The 13,935-nt window shown below is 51.3% G+C and overlaps 6 protein-coding genes across 6 annotated transcripts; 2 read left to right on the top strand and 4 right to left on the bottom strand.

The window, feature by feature from the left end:
- Positions 1–821: 821 nt before the first annotated feature.
- TrAtP1_008135 (uncharacterized protein) lies at positions 822–2,685 on the top strand. Its single transcript, XM_066113797.1, has 2 exons — positions 822–1,373; positions 1,444–2,685. The coding sequence occupies exon 2, from the start codon at positions 1,466–1,468 to the stop codon at positions 2,570–2,572; it is 1,107 nt and encodes a 368-aa protein (XP_065969885.1). The 5' UTR covers positions 822–1,373; positions 1,444–1,465; the 3' UTR covers positions 2,573–2,685.
- Positions 2,686–4,441: 1,756 nt separating this feature from the next.
- On the top strand, positions 4,442–5,763 carry TrAtP1_008134 (uncharacterized protein; the record flags this gene model as incomplete). The annotated part of the gene is made up of 3 exons (XM_014086324.2): positions 4,442–4,519; positions 4,573–4,856; positions 4,938–5,763. The coding sequence occupies 3 exons, from the start codon at positions 4,442–4,444 to the stop codon at positions 5,761–5,763; spliced, it is 1,188 nt and encodes a 395-aa protein (XP_013941799.2).
- Positions 5,764–6,542: 779 nt separating this feature from the next.
- TrAtP1_008133 (uncharacterized protein) lies at positions 6,543–8,697 on the bottom strand (the record flags this gene model as incomplete). Its single annotated transcript, XM_014086418.2, has 2 exons — positions 6,543–8,018; positions 8,113–8,697. The coding sequence occupies 2 exons, from the start codon at positions 8,695–8,697 to the stop codon at positions 6,543–6,545; spliced, it is 2,061 nt and encodes a 686-aa protein (XP_013941893.1).
- Positions 8,698–8,793: 96 nt separating this feature from the next.
- On the bottom strand, positions 8,794–10,249 carry TrAtP1_008132 (uncharacterized protein; the record flags this gene model as incomplete). Its single annotated transcript, XM_066113796.1, has 2 exons — positions 8,794–9,378; positions 10,190–10,249. 2 exons carry the CDS (start codon positions 10,247–10,249, stop codon positions 8,794–8,796), a joined length of 645 nt encoding a protein of 214 aa, XP_065969884.1.
- Positions 10,250–10,619: 370 nt separating this feature from the next.
- Positions 10,620–11,882, bottom strand: TrAtP1_008131 (uncharacterized protein; the record flags this gene model as incomplete). The annotated part of the gene is made up of 1 exon (XM_014086543.2): positions 10,620–11,882. The coding sequence occupies one exon, from the start codon at positions 11,880–11,882 to the stop codon at positions 10,620–10,622; it is 1,263 nt and encodes a 420-aa protein (XP_013942018.2).
- A 1,115-nt stretch (positions 11,883–12,997) lies between these two features.
- TrAtP1_008130 (uncharacterized protein) lies at positions 12,998–13,435 on the bottom strand (the record flags this gene model as incomplete). The annotated part of the gene is made up of 2 exons (XM_066113795.1): positions 12,998–13,108; positions 13,394–13,435. The coding sequence occupies 2 exons, from the start codon at positions 13,433–13,435 to the stop codon at positions 12,998–13,000; spliced, it is 153 nt and encodes a 50-aa protein (XP_065969883.1).
- Positions 13,436–13,935: the final 500 nt, after the last annotated feature.

Genomic DNA, 13,935 nt, shown 5'->3' with positions numbered 1-13,935 from the left:
AATTACAAAACATAAGAGAATATATCTTTCATATAGGTACATGTGGGGAAGGTAGTAGTTTATGTATAATAGACTTTAGTATTACGTATGCTTATTGAATACTTACTTTATGATAATTGTTTATAATAATCTTGCTTTTTATATAAGCTCCTCTAATCCTTGTATTAAATGCGGGTTTAGGATCTTGTGTAAACACTAATAAACCCAGTTTAGTTTTGCAAGGATAATACTACAAGCTAAATTCCTGTGTAGCTACTGCAGATTAGCGTCTAATATAGTAATATTCACCGCTCTTAAACAGGAAAGAATGTGCTTATTTATTCCTTATTTATTCAGAAGTAACCTACTTAAGCCTACGCTCCGCGTAGATGTCTCTTTGTTAGGCAATCCATGAATCTCTGACAGTAGAGAGAGTTTTCAACTTACTCTACGAAACTAGGCTGCAAATACCATTATAAACAAACAAATTGTATATTACTTCCTGTAACTTCCCTGTTTAGATGTTTATACATAGAACGTGACCCACTGTCGGATCCTGCAAGGGCTTAATAGTTATCCAAGGTGTAATATTGTGCCTCATTCAGGGAGTTGTATCTTGGCCACACGAGACCCATGCATAGTTTTGTCAAGGAAGGTATTCCTTCAAGACCTTTATGGCATTGCCCAGCACGAGGATCTGCGTTCAACTATGACGGTATATTCCTAGCCCCCAAGAGTCATAATGTGGCGATCTAATCGAGGAAAATCGCAGACCCCTCTTGTCCTTATAAGTATATATACACCAGCGCCTTCCTTTTCAAGTCTCCTGGCCCAAGGAACTCAACCAGTACTTTACAGTACTTGACATATTAAACAATCCCCATCGACTTACTCAATCATTGTTTGCTTTACAACATGCAGTCACTTGATGCCATTGTTGTTGGGGCTGGATTCTCAGGAATCAGCGCCCTGTATCAACTTCGGCAGCAAGGGCTGAATGCCAAATTGTTTGAAAAAGCCCCTGAAGTTGGCGGTGTCTAGTACTGGAACAAATACCAGAATGCAGCCAGCGATACCCCCAGCGAACTCTACAGATTCAGCTGGGATAAAGACAACCTGCAAACTTACCCATGGCCAACCCATGTTCTCCCTCAAAAGGAGATCCAGGGCTATCTAAAGCACATTGTGGATCACTATGGCTTGAGGCAGCATATTCACTTTTCTTCTGAGCTCAAGTCCGCGTCCTTTGATCAGGCTACATGGACTGTCAAATTTTCCACAGGTGAAAGCTTCAAGACAACATACTTGGTTCTTGCTGTGGGCACGTTTAACAAGACCGTTTGGCCTAATTTCCCTGGTCAGGATAAATTCAAGGGTGAACAATACCACACAGGGTGAGTTTCCTTACTCTTTGAAGCAAATGCTGTTGAAAACGTACTTGAGAACTGCCTGCTAACTTGTCAGGCTTTGGCCCGAGCATCGCGACATGCGAGGCAAGCGAGTCGGAATCATTGGGACCGGCTCTTCAGGCGCTCAACTTGTCGTCGGCCTTGCAGACGAGGCCAAACAGGTCATCTCGTTCCAGCGCTCAGCGCAATACGTGGTTCCCAACAACAAGAGCCCCGTGCCAGTCGAATACAGAGACAGAGTCAACAAGACGTACGACGACATCTGGGCCAAAGTTCGAAAGTGCCCGCTTGGATGGGGCTATGATTTAAAGACTACAAAGACGTTTGATGTCAGCCCGGAGGAGAGAGAAGAGGTCTTTGAGGCGGCGTGGAACTCTGTATGGGGCTTCTCCATGGCGTTTGACACATTTGCGGATGTTGTGACGGACGAGGCGGCAAACAGAGAAGTGTGCCGCTTCATCCAGAACAAGATTAACACGATTGTCAAGGATCCCAAGAAGCGCGAGACGCTCACGCCGCCCGCGGATGCTCTCTGGGACAAGCGACCGGTCTGCTGTGCCGGCTACTACGAGGCCTTTAACAAGGAGAATGTGGACGTTGTCAACTTCAAGAAGACGCCCTTGGTCCAAGTCACTGAAAAGGGCATCCGGACTTCAGACGCCGAGTACGAGCTGGACGTGATTGTCTACGCCACCGGCTACGAACAAGACGGCAGCTGGGCCGAAATCGACATCACCGGGCCCAACGGCAAGTTGTCTGAAAGATACGCCGAGGGCTCAACCGCCTATCTAGGCGTCTCCAAGGCGGGATTCCCGAACCTCTTCTTCATGATTGGGCCGCAGACGCCGCTGGCCAACATCCCGTCCATTGCCGTGTGGCAAGGCGAGTTCCTGGTGCGGCTCATCTCCAAAGCCGAAAAGGCCAAGAAGGAAACGGGCAAGCCAGTTGTCGTAGACGCCATTCAGGAGAATGAAGACGAGTGGGTGAAGCAGTGCAATGCAATTGCCGCGGCAACCGTCTTTCACAAGGGAAACTCGTACTTTTTCAGCGACCACAACACCCCTCGAGCGCCCAAGGATGGGAGCAGACATGTGCTGTGGAGTCTCGGGGGCTTTCATTCGTATGTCAATGCTTGTCAAGAGGCGATTGATGCGAATTACCGTGGATTCACATTTGCAGCCTAGAGGTGCGGTGGTTGAAGGGCGGGCGCCTGTTTTGAGATGTATGAAAAGAATAGAGGCATGTATGTAACTCATCACATTCGTTGGAAACTTGTAGATTTGAATTCAATAGCGGCAACGTGCCATTCTTTACACTTGGTGCGTGAAATTGTTTCCATTGCAAAGTCACGGCCGTGCTGCTATGTTTTGCATCCGATACTGTACAATCTTGCAAGATAGAATGCAGTACACGTAGACTCTATAACCTTGGTCAAAATGCTCTGGAACTGTCTCACAGATGCTGAAAAATTTGAATGCACTGAGCAAAAGGCTGGATATCTTGCTGAGGTGAGTGTTGTAGTTGGAACCCTCTTCAACGCCGCCAGAGAAGCTCTTGTTAGGTTACCCGCTGAAGTAGTGCACTATTCGTGAAGCCATCTCTCCCCACGCACATGTCTGGGTCCCTTATGGAGGAACGCCGAAAAAAAGACTATGCCGTGCGTGGAAATCCAAAGCATCGAGTAGAGCTGGGAAACACGGAAAGCGGCTGCCATGGCCTCTTTTACGAGGCTTCTGCCCAGGCTGTGGGCAATAAAGATGATGGGTCGAGTTTCTTAAGGACCCTATTGTATAGATTAGCTTTGGCTGCTGAAAGAATAGCAATTGCCTTTAAACTGACTCTCCTTTCTGAGTCAAGGCAATGCAACAGGTTGAGGGCTCGCTCCCTTATGCCAGCAACATATGTTCTGAAGACAACATTCGCGTTGTACCGGTATGCTAGGATTTGGAAGAACTTTGAAGCAAGTGTAATCGACTCTGTCTCTGTCCAGGTATTCTTAGAGTGGCCATTGGAACCGCTCACGCTCATGCCATGGCTGCAACAACACTACTCAATATCCACACTGGTTCAGTATGCTGTGCCGGCTCCTGATATGCTTGAGCAGTCAGCATTAATACAGACTCAATGGCGAATTGTCAAAGAAACACACCACGGCACCTGATCGCGCTCTTGGTGGCAGGCCACGTCCAAGCTTCACGAATGTGAGACTGTAATGTGATTTATCAATTACGAGTGCCATAAGCAAATAGGCGGAGATCTAATGGATAAAGTTTCCCTTGTTGATACTTGTGCTACTAGATTAGCAGCATCAGAAATAACTGATTAAATGCCAAACACCATGTCTCATTTTCTGTGATTAGCCATGCGCCGAACTAATTCTACCTACGCAATGCAGACAGCGTGAACGACTGGGTATTAATTCTCTGTTGTTATTCTACCAATTGATCCATTACGTCGTAATTTCAAGCTCAAATATTTCCCTAACTATATTTTGGACATTAATTCGCCTTGGTTCTTATTTCTTATGCAGCCACACATCTCGCCCAGTCATCTTACACGAGAATTTCGCCTTAAACACCACTTGCCATCTCTTACACATTCCAATCTCTCTTACTGTGCCAACGATTCAAAATACTTGATTACAGAAAATAGAAAACAAATTAATAAAACAATCAAGGCACTAGACGGATAAGAAATCAGACCAAGAATTTGACTTTCCAATCGAAGCCTCATCGCGCCTCCAAGTGCTAGTGCCCAATGACAAGACAAAATCGAACAAGCCTCGATTTTCCAAAGAAGCGCGCGCATACCAGGCAAATCAATGACACACTCAGATCTCCTTTTTTTCCTCTTCTATTTCCATTTTATCTTCCTTGCCTCTAATAAAATCGCCTTTCGCTGTATATCTGAATGGAGCCTGGCTGTAGTTATGAGATAAATTCAATCTTGATTCTGAAGCTCAGCTGCAGCTCAAGCAGGAGACTTTGACTGTCCATCAACCCGTCACCATTGCTACATCCCAGAGCTGAATCCGAATCATCAAATACAAGGCCATGACCCCTCTCCAATCCAGAGCCTTCCCAGAATGCATCCTCGTCGGCGAGACCAGATCAGACATTGCCGGCATCGGTGTAAGTCAACCTCGTCTCCTCACCCAGTATGTACTAAAACAGTCAATATCCAGATCATCGTCGGCTTCGTCGGCCAGGCTGTAATCTCCCTCTGCCTCGCCGTCTGGGCCTTCTTCTTCTCCAAGAGCGGCTCCTTCTTCGACGGCGGCCACGCGCCCGAGAGCATCGAGTTCGCCATTGAGCAGAAGCGCCTCGAGTGCGTGTCCGACATCCTCATGGTCGGCAACGACATCCAGATGGTCGTCGGCACGTCGTACATGATTTCGGCCTTTGCCAACATTAACCAGATGGACGTCTATCACTTGCACCTGGTGTTTGACATTGTCAGCTTCGTTGGGTGAGCCCCCCTTTTTCTCTCACAACTTTTATATCTTCACCTTCATCTCCTTTCAAACAACCAAACTCACAGTCCACTCAGAGTCTCAAGCGCCGCGGCCCTCGTCTGCTGGACTTACTGCAACGTCCGCCTCCATCGCGCCTCTCACGCCCACGACTGGGCCCATCATCTCTTCGAGCGCCACTTGGCCTGCTTCCGCTCCCCCCATTTCACGCCTCGCCACCGCGCAACGTACCTCTTCGTCTCGCTCTATCTCGTCCTCACCATCCTGCTCTGCGTCGCCCTCGACAACTGGGCCCTGGACAGGCCCCCCGGCCGCTGCTACTTTTCGCATCTCGTCACCAGCTCCGGCGCGCCTCATCCGATGAGCGACAAAGTCTACGTCTCGTTTACCGCTTCGTGGATGATGCTCGTCATGATGGCCGCTGCCTTGTCTGGCGCTCGCTGGCGGCACACCATTCTTGTTCTCGCGTTTCTGCAGTTCCCCGTCCACTTATACATGGCGCTGGCCTTGAGATCCGCCAACCAGGGCAAGTTGGATGGAGGCGGATATGAAAACGGCTGGGATTTCGGCCAAACTACCGCTGTCATCTTGTTGGCTGTAGCAGCGAGGGAAGTCTTCGACAAGGGCCTCGAGTACTTCTTCTTCGAGAAGGACTTGAAGAAGAGCAGAGCCCTATCCAACAGAAACGGCAAAAGGGACGGGCATGACGGGTCTTGTAATAGCCATGAGTCAAATGGAATAGCTAGCGTTGAAGAAGGACATTCTTTTTATAACAACAGCGGCGCAATATATGGGGAGCGACCGACGGAGAGATTGTCACTTGCAAAGACGACGTCGAAAGCGACCAATTCGGGGGATTGCAAGATGGAGAGAGAAGGATTTGCACAGCATGATAGCAGATGATATTAACTACTAACACCACTGTTATAGAGCTTGCAACGTTATAGAACATCTGTGTATACAAAACTGCGCTTCAGACACTCACTCCATCGCTCTAATACGTGTATAGAGAACACTTCACACTTCACACATCTCTACAAAGACTCATCACCGAAATCAACAAATCTCAAGCTCAACATGTACGCTTTTGTATTATGCACCATGATATTCTGCCAACAATCACCTGCGTCTATTCAGCAGGTTCCTTTTCCTTTGTCGACGTAACCCCGCGGATCTAAACACCTATCCCTGGGCAGCAATCCCTCAGGAGAAATAATATACCGCCTACCTTACCAGGCGTGTATATATATCGAGTGTCCCTCTGATTTCCTTAGCTATTTACCGACAATAAAAAAAACCCTTTTTCTTGCCTCGGCAACAGTGACCCAAGAGAGTTCCTTTGATGCAAGCATTATTATCCCTTTTTCCTTTTTCTTCTCTTGTCCAAGAAATGTTTTCGCGTTGCAATGGTGTACAAAAAACCCCAAATTCCCCAGGTCCCCTTGCCACTATCCATTTGTGTTTTTTCTCTTAACCTGGCCGCTCAGTAATAGCCCTTAACCCGAGTGTTGCATACCACGAAAAGCCACCGCCGATGAATGCCAGCCTATGGGACGCCCAATTCCACAAAACAAAAATAAACAGATGATTTCATTTCTTGCTTCTGATGTTACCCCTCAGTTTTCTATGCATCTCCCCCCCCCCCCCCTCTCCTCCATGCCCATCTAGTCGGTTCATAGCATCTAAGACTCGCCACCCAGGGAGTCCAGCTCCTTAATAACGGACGACTTGGTGTGGATCTTCTTAAGTTGAGTATCCTCGAGCTTCTCACCACCAGCTAGGCGCATCTCCAGGTCCTCAATAGCCCTGACCTTCTTCTGAAGACTGCGAATCTTCTTGGCGTTGGGATTCTGTGATCCCGCGGGTTCGGTGGGGGCATTGGGAGGAGGTCCGGAGTGGTGGTGCTGGTGTCCATTCTGGCCGTTTTGGTTGCCATTCAGTCCCCGGGGACCACCCTGCTGGGTGTTGCTTCGGCTGCGAGGCCCAGTGTTGTTTCGAGAGCGGCTCCTGAATCCGCGGCCGTTCTGGTTGCCGCCGGCCACTCCACGCCTATCCGGGCTGCGGCCCTCGTGGTCCTGAGGCGGCGGGGCAAGGCTGGCTCCTCCGTTAGGTTCGGGCTCTAGCTTACCGTCGCCTTGGTTGTTCTTCTTGCTGCGCTTCTTCTTGTTCTTCTTGGCGGCGCCATCCTCGGCAGGCTCCGCTCCAGGCACGGTCCTAACGGCCGGGCTCTCAGCCAGCTCGGCGCCAGGAACGGCACGTCTGGCTCGTCCAAACCCGTTCATGTTCACATTTTGGGTTCCATTGCTAACGATGTGAGCAGCGCCACCCTCGTCTTCGCGCTTGAAGTGAAGCGGTGTGGCCAGTCCACGAGCACCGGGTGGTCGGTAGGCTCCGGCAGGCTTGCTCGGGGCCTTGACATTGCTGAGGAACGTCGCCGCCGATGCATGCGCAGCAGGAACAGAGGTGAGCGGATCACCGCCCTCGATGTTCTCCTCGGTAGCAGGTCGCCACAGAACGCTGTACAGCTCAACCATGTCTTCGTTGTATACGAGTCCGCCGGTGACGTGCCACAGCTTGACACCGTTGTCAACGCGCAGACGAGGGGAGGTCGTAGCCGTCATGATGTAACGGCTGTCGGGGCTCCATTCGCACACGCTGGGGTTACCACTCTCGATGGTGCAGACCTTGCGGTTGTCCTTTTCCAGATCATACACGTCAATCTGACCAGCAAGATTGCCGAAACCAGCAACGAGGACGAATCGGCCGGTGGGCGAGAAGGTGATGGTGTTGCGAGGTCCAAGGGGGAACGAGTGCACCGCAACGCCGCGGTCGTTGAAAATGGTCGTCTTGGCAGGCATGTAACCATATACCACGCCAAACTGTCGAGACGAAGGCGACCACGAGACGTCGTGGATGGGACCCTCCTTATCCAGAGTCACGCGAGCATCCAGAGAGCCGTTGGTGCTCAGCAGATAGAGCGTCGTCTCTCCGTAGTAGCTCTTGCCGGATCGGTCCACGTCAGTTTGAGCCAGGACCAAAATGCTTGATCCCCGCTTGTTCCACTTCAGCTGCACTTTGTCTCCCTTGAAAAAGGTCTTTTGAGAGATAGGGTTCTGGAATGCGGGCACGTTGAAGACCTTGACAGCGGCGGGTGCTCCCTAGTTGAGAAACAAAAAAAAAAAAGTTAGAATGGTGAACATTGTATAGCAGAGACGCGTTGGATGATTGGGATCCTTATTGGTGAAGACTTACCTTGCGCTCGGGGACAAAGACCGCCACGGCATGTTGACTGCCCGGGGCCAGGGCGAATTGGGTGACTCCCTCGACACGCAGCTTGTTCCAAACTGTGACGAGGTCGTGGCTCTCGAAGAATTGCACTTCGTTGGTGACTTGACGGGCGCAGTAGGCTTCGTCGTCGGTGTACTGCAGGTTCCAGTTGCCCTGCTGCTTCTGGACGAACTGGCCTACGGGCTGCTTGGCGGAGGCGTCAACGCCCTCCTCGATGGTGCGCCAGACCTTGAGGTTCTTGGTGGCATCGCCGGCCTCGTCCTTGGCCGGGCGCTCCCAGGTGATGAGGAAAGTGCCCAGCGGCGAGAAGCCGAGCTCGTAGACATTGGCAATGGGCAGGTTCAGGGCCGACTGGCCGCTGGCGGTGTCGACGACGCTGACGGCCTCGGGCGTTGCCCAGCCAAAGTAGCGGCCACAGGGCGAGTAGGCACAGCACCGCAGGTTTCCCTCGGGCTTGGTGAACCCAGAAAGGGGCTCGTAGACCGGAGCGGCGTCAAAGACGCCAATGGTCTTCTGGGTTCGGTAGGCGAACTGCAAAGGAGGTGCCATGGCTAGTCAAAGTCACAGAAAATCTCCTTGGTTGAAAAGAGCAGTTGGTCGTTGCAAAAATCAAGCCTTCTTGTCTTGGCTTCTTGTCGGTATCTATCAATTGAACCGCAAAGTCTTTTCCTCGCTATCTGCGGGTGATTGCGCAGGCGAGCCAAAAAAGGGGGGTTTGTTTTGATGAGATGATGGGAGCTCTCCGCACTGCAGAAGATCCTGACAGGCTGTACAGACAGCGGGCGTCAAAGGGGAAAAATCGGTGGAAGTGGATAGATATCGCGCTTCCGGTCCGCCAGCAACAATCACAATGATTTGATGCTGAGAATCTTTTGCAGCTTTTAAAAAAAGACGCCAGGCGATGACTTCTTTTTTCGGTGTCGGTGAGGACCGGTGCTTTGTCTCTTGCGGTCGTTTGTGTCGTGATGTGGTGGGAGGAAGCGTCACTGCCTTGTCGATCGAAGGCGTTTCGGCGAGCACGGGCACGAGCGGAACAGCGGCGTCAAGATTGTTCAAACCAGGGGAGGCAGGAAAAAACGAAGTCGACGACGCGCTGACAGGAAAATGGAAAAAACGACAGAGTCCAAAACCACAAGATGGAGCGAGAAGAGAGAAGAGAAGATGATTGCAAGCACCCAAGGCGAGGGGAGACAAATTGGCTGGCGACGGCGGTGCCGTGTTGCTTGTGGGCTGGAAGGGAAAAAAGTAAGAAGAGAGGCCTGTGGCGGCAAAAGTGTGGGCGATGTTTTTTTGATTTTTTTTTTTTTTTTTCTTTCCATTTTTTCCTGGCTGACCCCACCGCTGCCGCCGCAAGGTTCAAGGCTTTTAGTTAGGGGGGATTGGGGGAAGACAGCGAGGGAAAAAAAAAGCCAAGTCCCCCAGCGCCACGCTAAAGCCTGGCAAATCCCTGGGTTTTGGGACGGAATCTATTGGTGCCCGGGCTTGCCCAGCCAATCAAGTCGAATGGAGGCTGTTATCAACTGCCATTGGCACTGTGAGCGAGCAGCCAGTCACTGGATATCCCCCAGATATTACACATTGTCGGTCTCACATGTAAATGATCACACATTGACAAAGGCTAAGAAATATCATCACGCGAGAGGCATTGATATTTGCTGCACGATTGTTCATAATAACTGCGTCTGCCCCCTACCATTCGTCACGTTCTTCATCTCCTTGATCGGGCCTGCATCTCACCCCAGATAAGGCACCAGCTGCAGTGATAGACGTGCAGCGCGCGTTTGCTGGCATTTCACATCACACAAAGTCTCTAATTTGACACCCCCATGACACGCATTCAGCCCCATGCAGTTGAACAAGAGAAATAAAAAAAAATGGAGATTGAGCTACCATTTGCTATTGGTTTTTTTTTTTTTTTTTTTTTTTTTTTTTTGTATTTTCCCAAGGCAGTATCCCCAGCGGCTGGATTGCCGCATCAGGGAACGAGGTGCATGTAGGATCCCCGGGTCCAAAATCTAGTGGTTGCGGACAGCTCACGTACATCCCACTTGGTCTCGTGGGCTAGAGACACGGAATAGATTAAATTGCTTGTACACGTCATATGGGCCTTTTGTGTAGATGCCTTAGCTGCATTTGAGAATCATACATGTCAACATACTACAGTATGAGAAAGCGTTTGTAAAAAAAGTATTTACTCCATAGATAGTAGGTACATGTTAGCAAAAGACACTTGAGGTACCTGGCTTACGGAGAATATTCCCACCCTGGCTAATCTTAGCAGTGCAAGCTCATCTCCCATCACGTATTCTGCATGCACTTAGTAGATAGCTTTCCCTACACAGAAGGCATTGTTCAGGCGCTATTCAATATGAAAGCTTCAAAATGCAAATGCCATGGTCATAAAATTCGCGTGTTGGCAGAATTCAACACGCATTGGTATCATTCAGAGCGCCTCATTTCCTGCCTCTGCACTACCTCACCTGCAGCTTCTCCCGCCATCCGCCCTTTTCGAATAACCACAGGGCCTCCACGGCGTACGCCCGGCTGCCTCTGTGGCCGCCTTCGCCCATGCTCGCCTCAGTTAGACTCTCCAGCACTCGCCCCTCCTTGATGGCGGTCCAAATTCCCACGGCAATGGGGTGGTTCAGCGTGGTTCCCCATTCGCCACGCCCCAGCCGATACAGAATGCGGCCCAGAGTTTGAAATGCTATGCAGCGCTGCGCCGGTACGGCACTTCTCGCCAGTCTAGCGAGTTCCGCAATGGTGTAGCCGGCGGCTTCGGGGGCTTCTCCGTGATGATGCAGTCCGATAGACGAGGGAATCGACCGGCTGACTCGCGGCGAGAGGAAGCGTCCACGGAAGTCGAATCGCAGGGCCGAAACGCTGATCTCGGGATGGGGATAGTACGATGAGTCCTTGTCGGCAGGGCTATCTTCAGTAGGAATTGGTGCCATCCAAGCCAGCTTGCTAGGGTCGGCGGTGAGATTGGGAAAGTATTTCTCGTGAAGAGTGGCGAGGAAATTAGGATCGGAAGGGTCTAGATCCGGGAGGCTCGGCGGGACGGGGAAATGTGTTGATTTGGGGAGATCAGTAATTGGGAAGAGGTCGGGCGGGATTTGGGATGGTGCACGGTCTTCATCGTAGTTATCAGCGATTTTCTTGGTCGACTTGGCCTGGACAGCAGCTGCAGGAGCAGGTGTGGATTTGGGTTGTGATTCTGGCTCGATCGTCTCTGTAGTATCGTCTTCAACGGTAGCAGCTTTTGGCAAGTCGTCGACGCGGATTTGGGGAGGCGAAGATGATGGAGCGACCTCTGGTTTCTGGGGCTCTGGCATGTTGAACGGCGAATTGACGTCCGGCTCATCGATGGTGGCTCTCTGAAGCAGACGTTGTATAAGCGCCGGATTTAGACCCTTCATAATGTCGTCTTGCGCCTGTGAAATCTCTTGCGGTGTCATGTCATTAATCTTTTGCTGGTTCTCTTGATCTATGCGCCTTCTCTCAGCTTCGTCGAAGCTTGGCGACTGGTCTTGCTGCTGTGATTGCTTCGGCTGTGACGTCGATGGCTCGTTTGATGGACCGCCATTTCGCTGCTGCTTGAACGCCGAAGGCTTCCATCGCCGTTTGTGCTGAGGGAACCCAGTCGAGGAGATGGGGCCCGAGGGGAACTCGACAGGCTTGGCCACCTTTTGGTCTCGCTCGACGATGTCGCCAATTAGCAGCGTGGGATCCATGGTGCTGTTGGATATAGCTGGTTTCTATTGATTGGAAATGCCTTGTCACGGGCAGCAGTCGAGAAAATGTTGGCGGGGTGGAGGATGCCGGCAGAGGCCCACCCATATCGATAAGGAGTGCTCCACTGTGGAAGTGTCCGAAGAGCAAATATCGCACGGAGTACAGGGCGCTGCAGCCATCCAGCTTAGGAACTGTACTGTAAAAATTAGGTGGCATCAATTTCGTTTATTCGTCTGCAGGGCAGCAATGCATGGCGCGGCGTCCGGGTGCATGCGATGGAAAGTCCTCGCGCAATGCTTTTCCCACAGATTAACTCCATGAACTAGGCCATACTGAAATGGCAATGGCAGGCGAGTTGTTGCGGCTGAGCCGGAAATTCCTCCCTCGCAAGCTATAACTGTTTCAGGCCATGTAGGCCTAAAGTTTAAAAAAGAAAGGTCGGGATGATGCTAATCTGTCCTGCAGCGCACCATCAAGTGGTAATTCATTGCCTGCCTGTCATTCTACGCGTCCCGCTGGACAGCCATTGAACTTGAAACAGGCGATGAAGCGACTCACCGTCTGTCAGCATGCTGCTAGGCAATTGATAAAAACGCACTTGGCATCAGCCTGCCGTTGAAACAAGGACCCCCCACGATTGGGCGCCGGTTAGCATTTCTAGATCAAATCTAGAGTTTCCGAGGCCCAGCCATCCAGGCGCACCGCCACACCTGCATTAGTGCCACGCGGGTTCCCAGCAAGTTGTAGCGCATGACAGGGGCTTAATTGGCAAAACGGCGCAGACGCAGAGCCGAATTGCAGACAGCTGAGACAGCGTCGTGGCATGGCGTGTCTGGAGACTGAACACGTATTACGAAATGCCACGGCCCTGGCGGTATCTATACTGTCTTAGACTGGCACTTGCTTGCACCCAAGGAAATAGCAAATACCTTGGCGATTACCTATCTATACGCGCGCATTTTTGTCGTCTGTGCCAGCTGGCCTCATGGCGAGATTTGACGAGAAAAGGGCAGCGAGCGCAGCAAGCATCGCCTGATCGGCAATGGCTAGCGACTACTAGCAGCAGCACGCCACGCCACATGAGGGCCGATAGCAGCACAAGGACCACAAGGACCTATTCCTCCGCGCACCTATTGATTTGGTGACGCGTGCGTCCTGTGCCGAAAACAGCGCAGTAGCTGGGAAAAGCGCCGACATTGGCACCCAACGCCGTGTAATTTGCCAGCTACCAACAGCAAACTGAGCTGACAAGCAGCTTTTTTCTCTCCCTTGTTTCTTCAGAAAAAAAAAGGAAAAAAAAAAAAAAAAAAAAAATTATTCTGCATCGTTGGGCACGCCTTATCCTTGGATGCCATCTCCTTGGATCGGCAAAGGGAGCTGGTCGCGGCGACTTTAGCGAAGCGAGACTGAATGTCTCTAGTTTTAGGGGGGAGTGTTGGACACAAAAAAGAATGGGCAGCTGCTGGGCGATAATAAGACCTGCGTCAAGAGGTGCGGCAAAATGTCTCACTCTGCTATCCGCAACGACGTCCAGCTGTTCATATTTCTTCATTCTTGTTTTCTCATTCTCGTTTCTTATTCCTCTTCTTCCCCCATTCTCCAGTCCTTCCTTCATCTTACCCAAATGGGCGCCCACCGAATCAGACACGGCGCAGCTGATGGCCACCGTCGTAGCGGGCCGCGCCTATCTGGCTGCCACCAGCCATGGCATGAAGATTAAAAAAAGACACCGGCGGCGAGCTTGCGAGTGGGGCGCTCGTGGTGCTCCAATATGGACAAGACAGCCAATCAGAGCCTCGCCCGATATTGCTGCAGCGCGCTTCTCGGGTCAACAGAAGCCTCTGTGCCGCGTCTAATTCGCACGCTGATTGGCCCACCGGCCGATGGCCCCCCCCTACTCTGCGCATCTCAATAGCGCCCCCACAGCGACTTTGTTAGGGGACTCTGGGGTGCCGCAAGGCACGACGAGTACATGGATCAGACCACGCTACTGTGCCTGTTTCTCAACCTTGCATCCTGAATTCTCCGGCAGCGGCCAATCGTGTATCACCG

The sequence above is a fragment of the Trichoderma atroviride genome, chromosome 4 (genome assembly GCF_020647795.1).
Source record: "Trichoderma atroviride chromosome 4, complete sequence".
NCBI lineage: Eukaryota > Fungi > Ascomycota > Sordariomycetes > Hypocreales > Hypocreaceae > Trichoderma > Trichoderma atroviride.
This window is presented reverse-complemented; position numbering and strand designations above follow the sequence as displayed.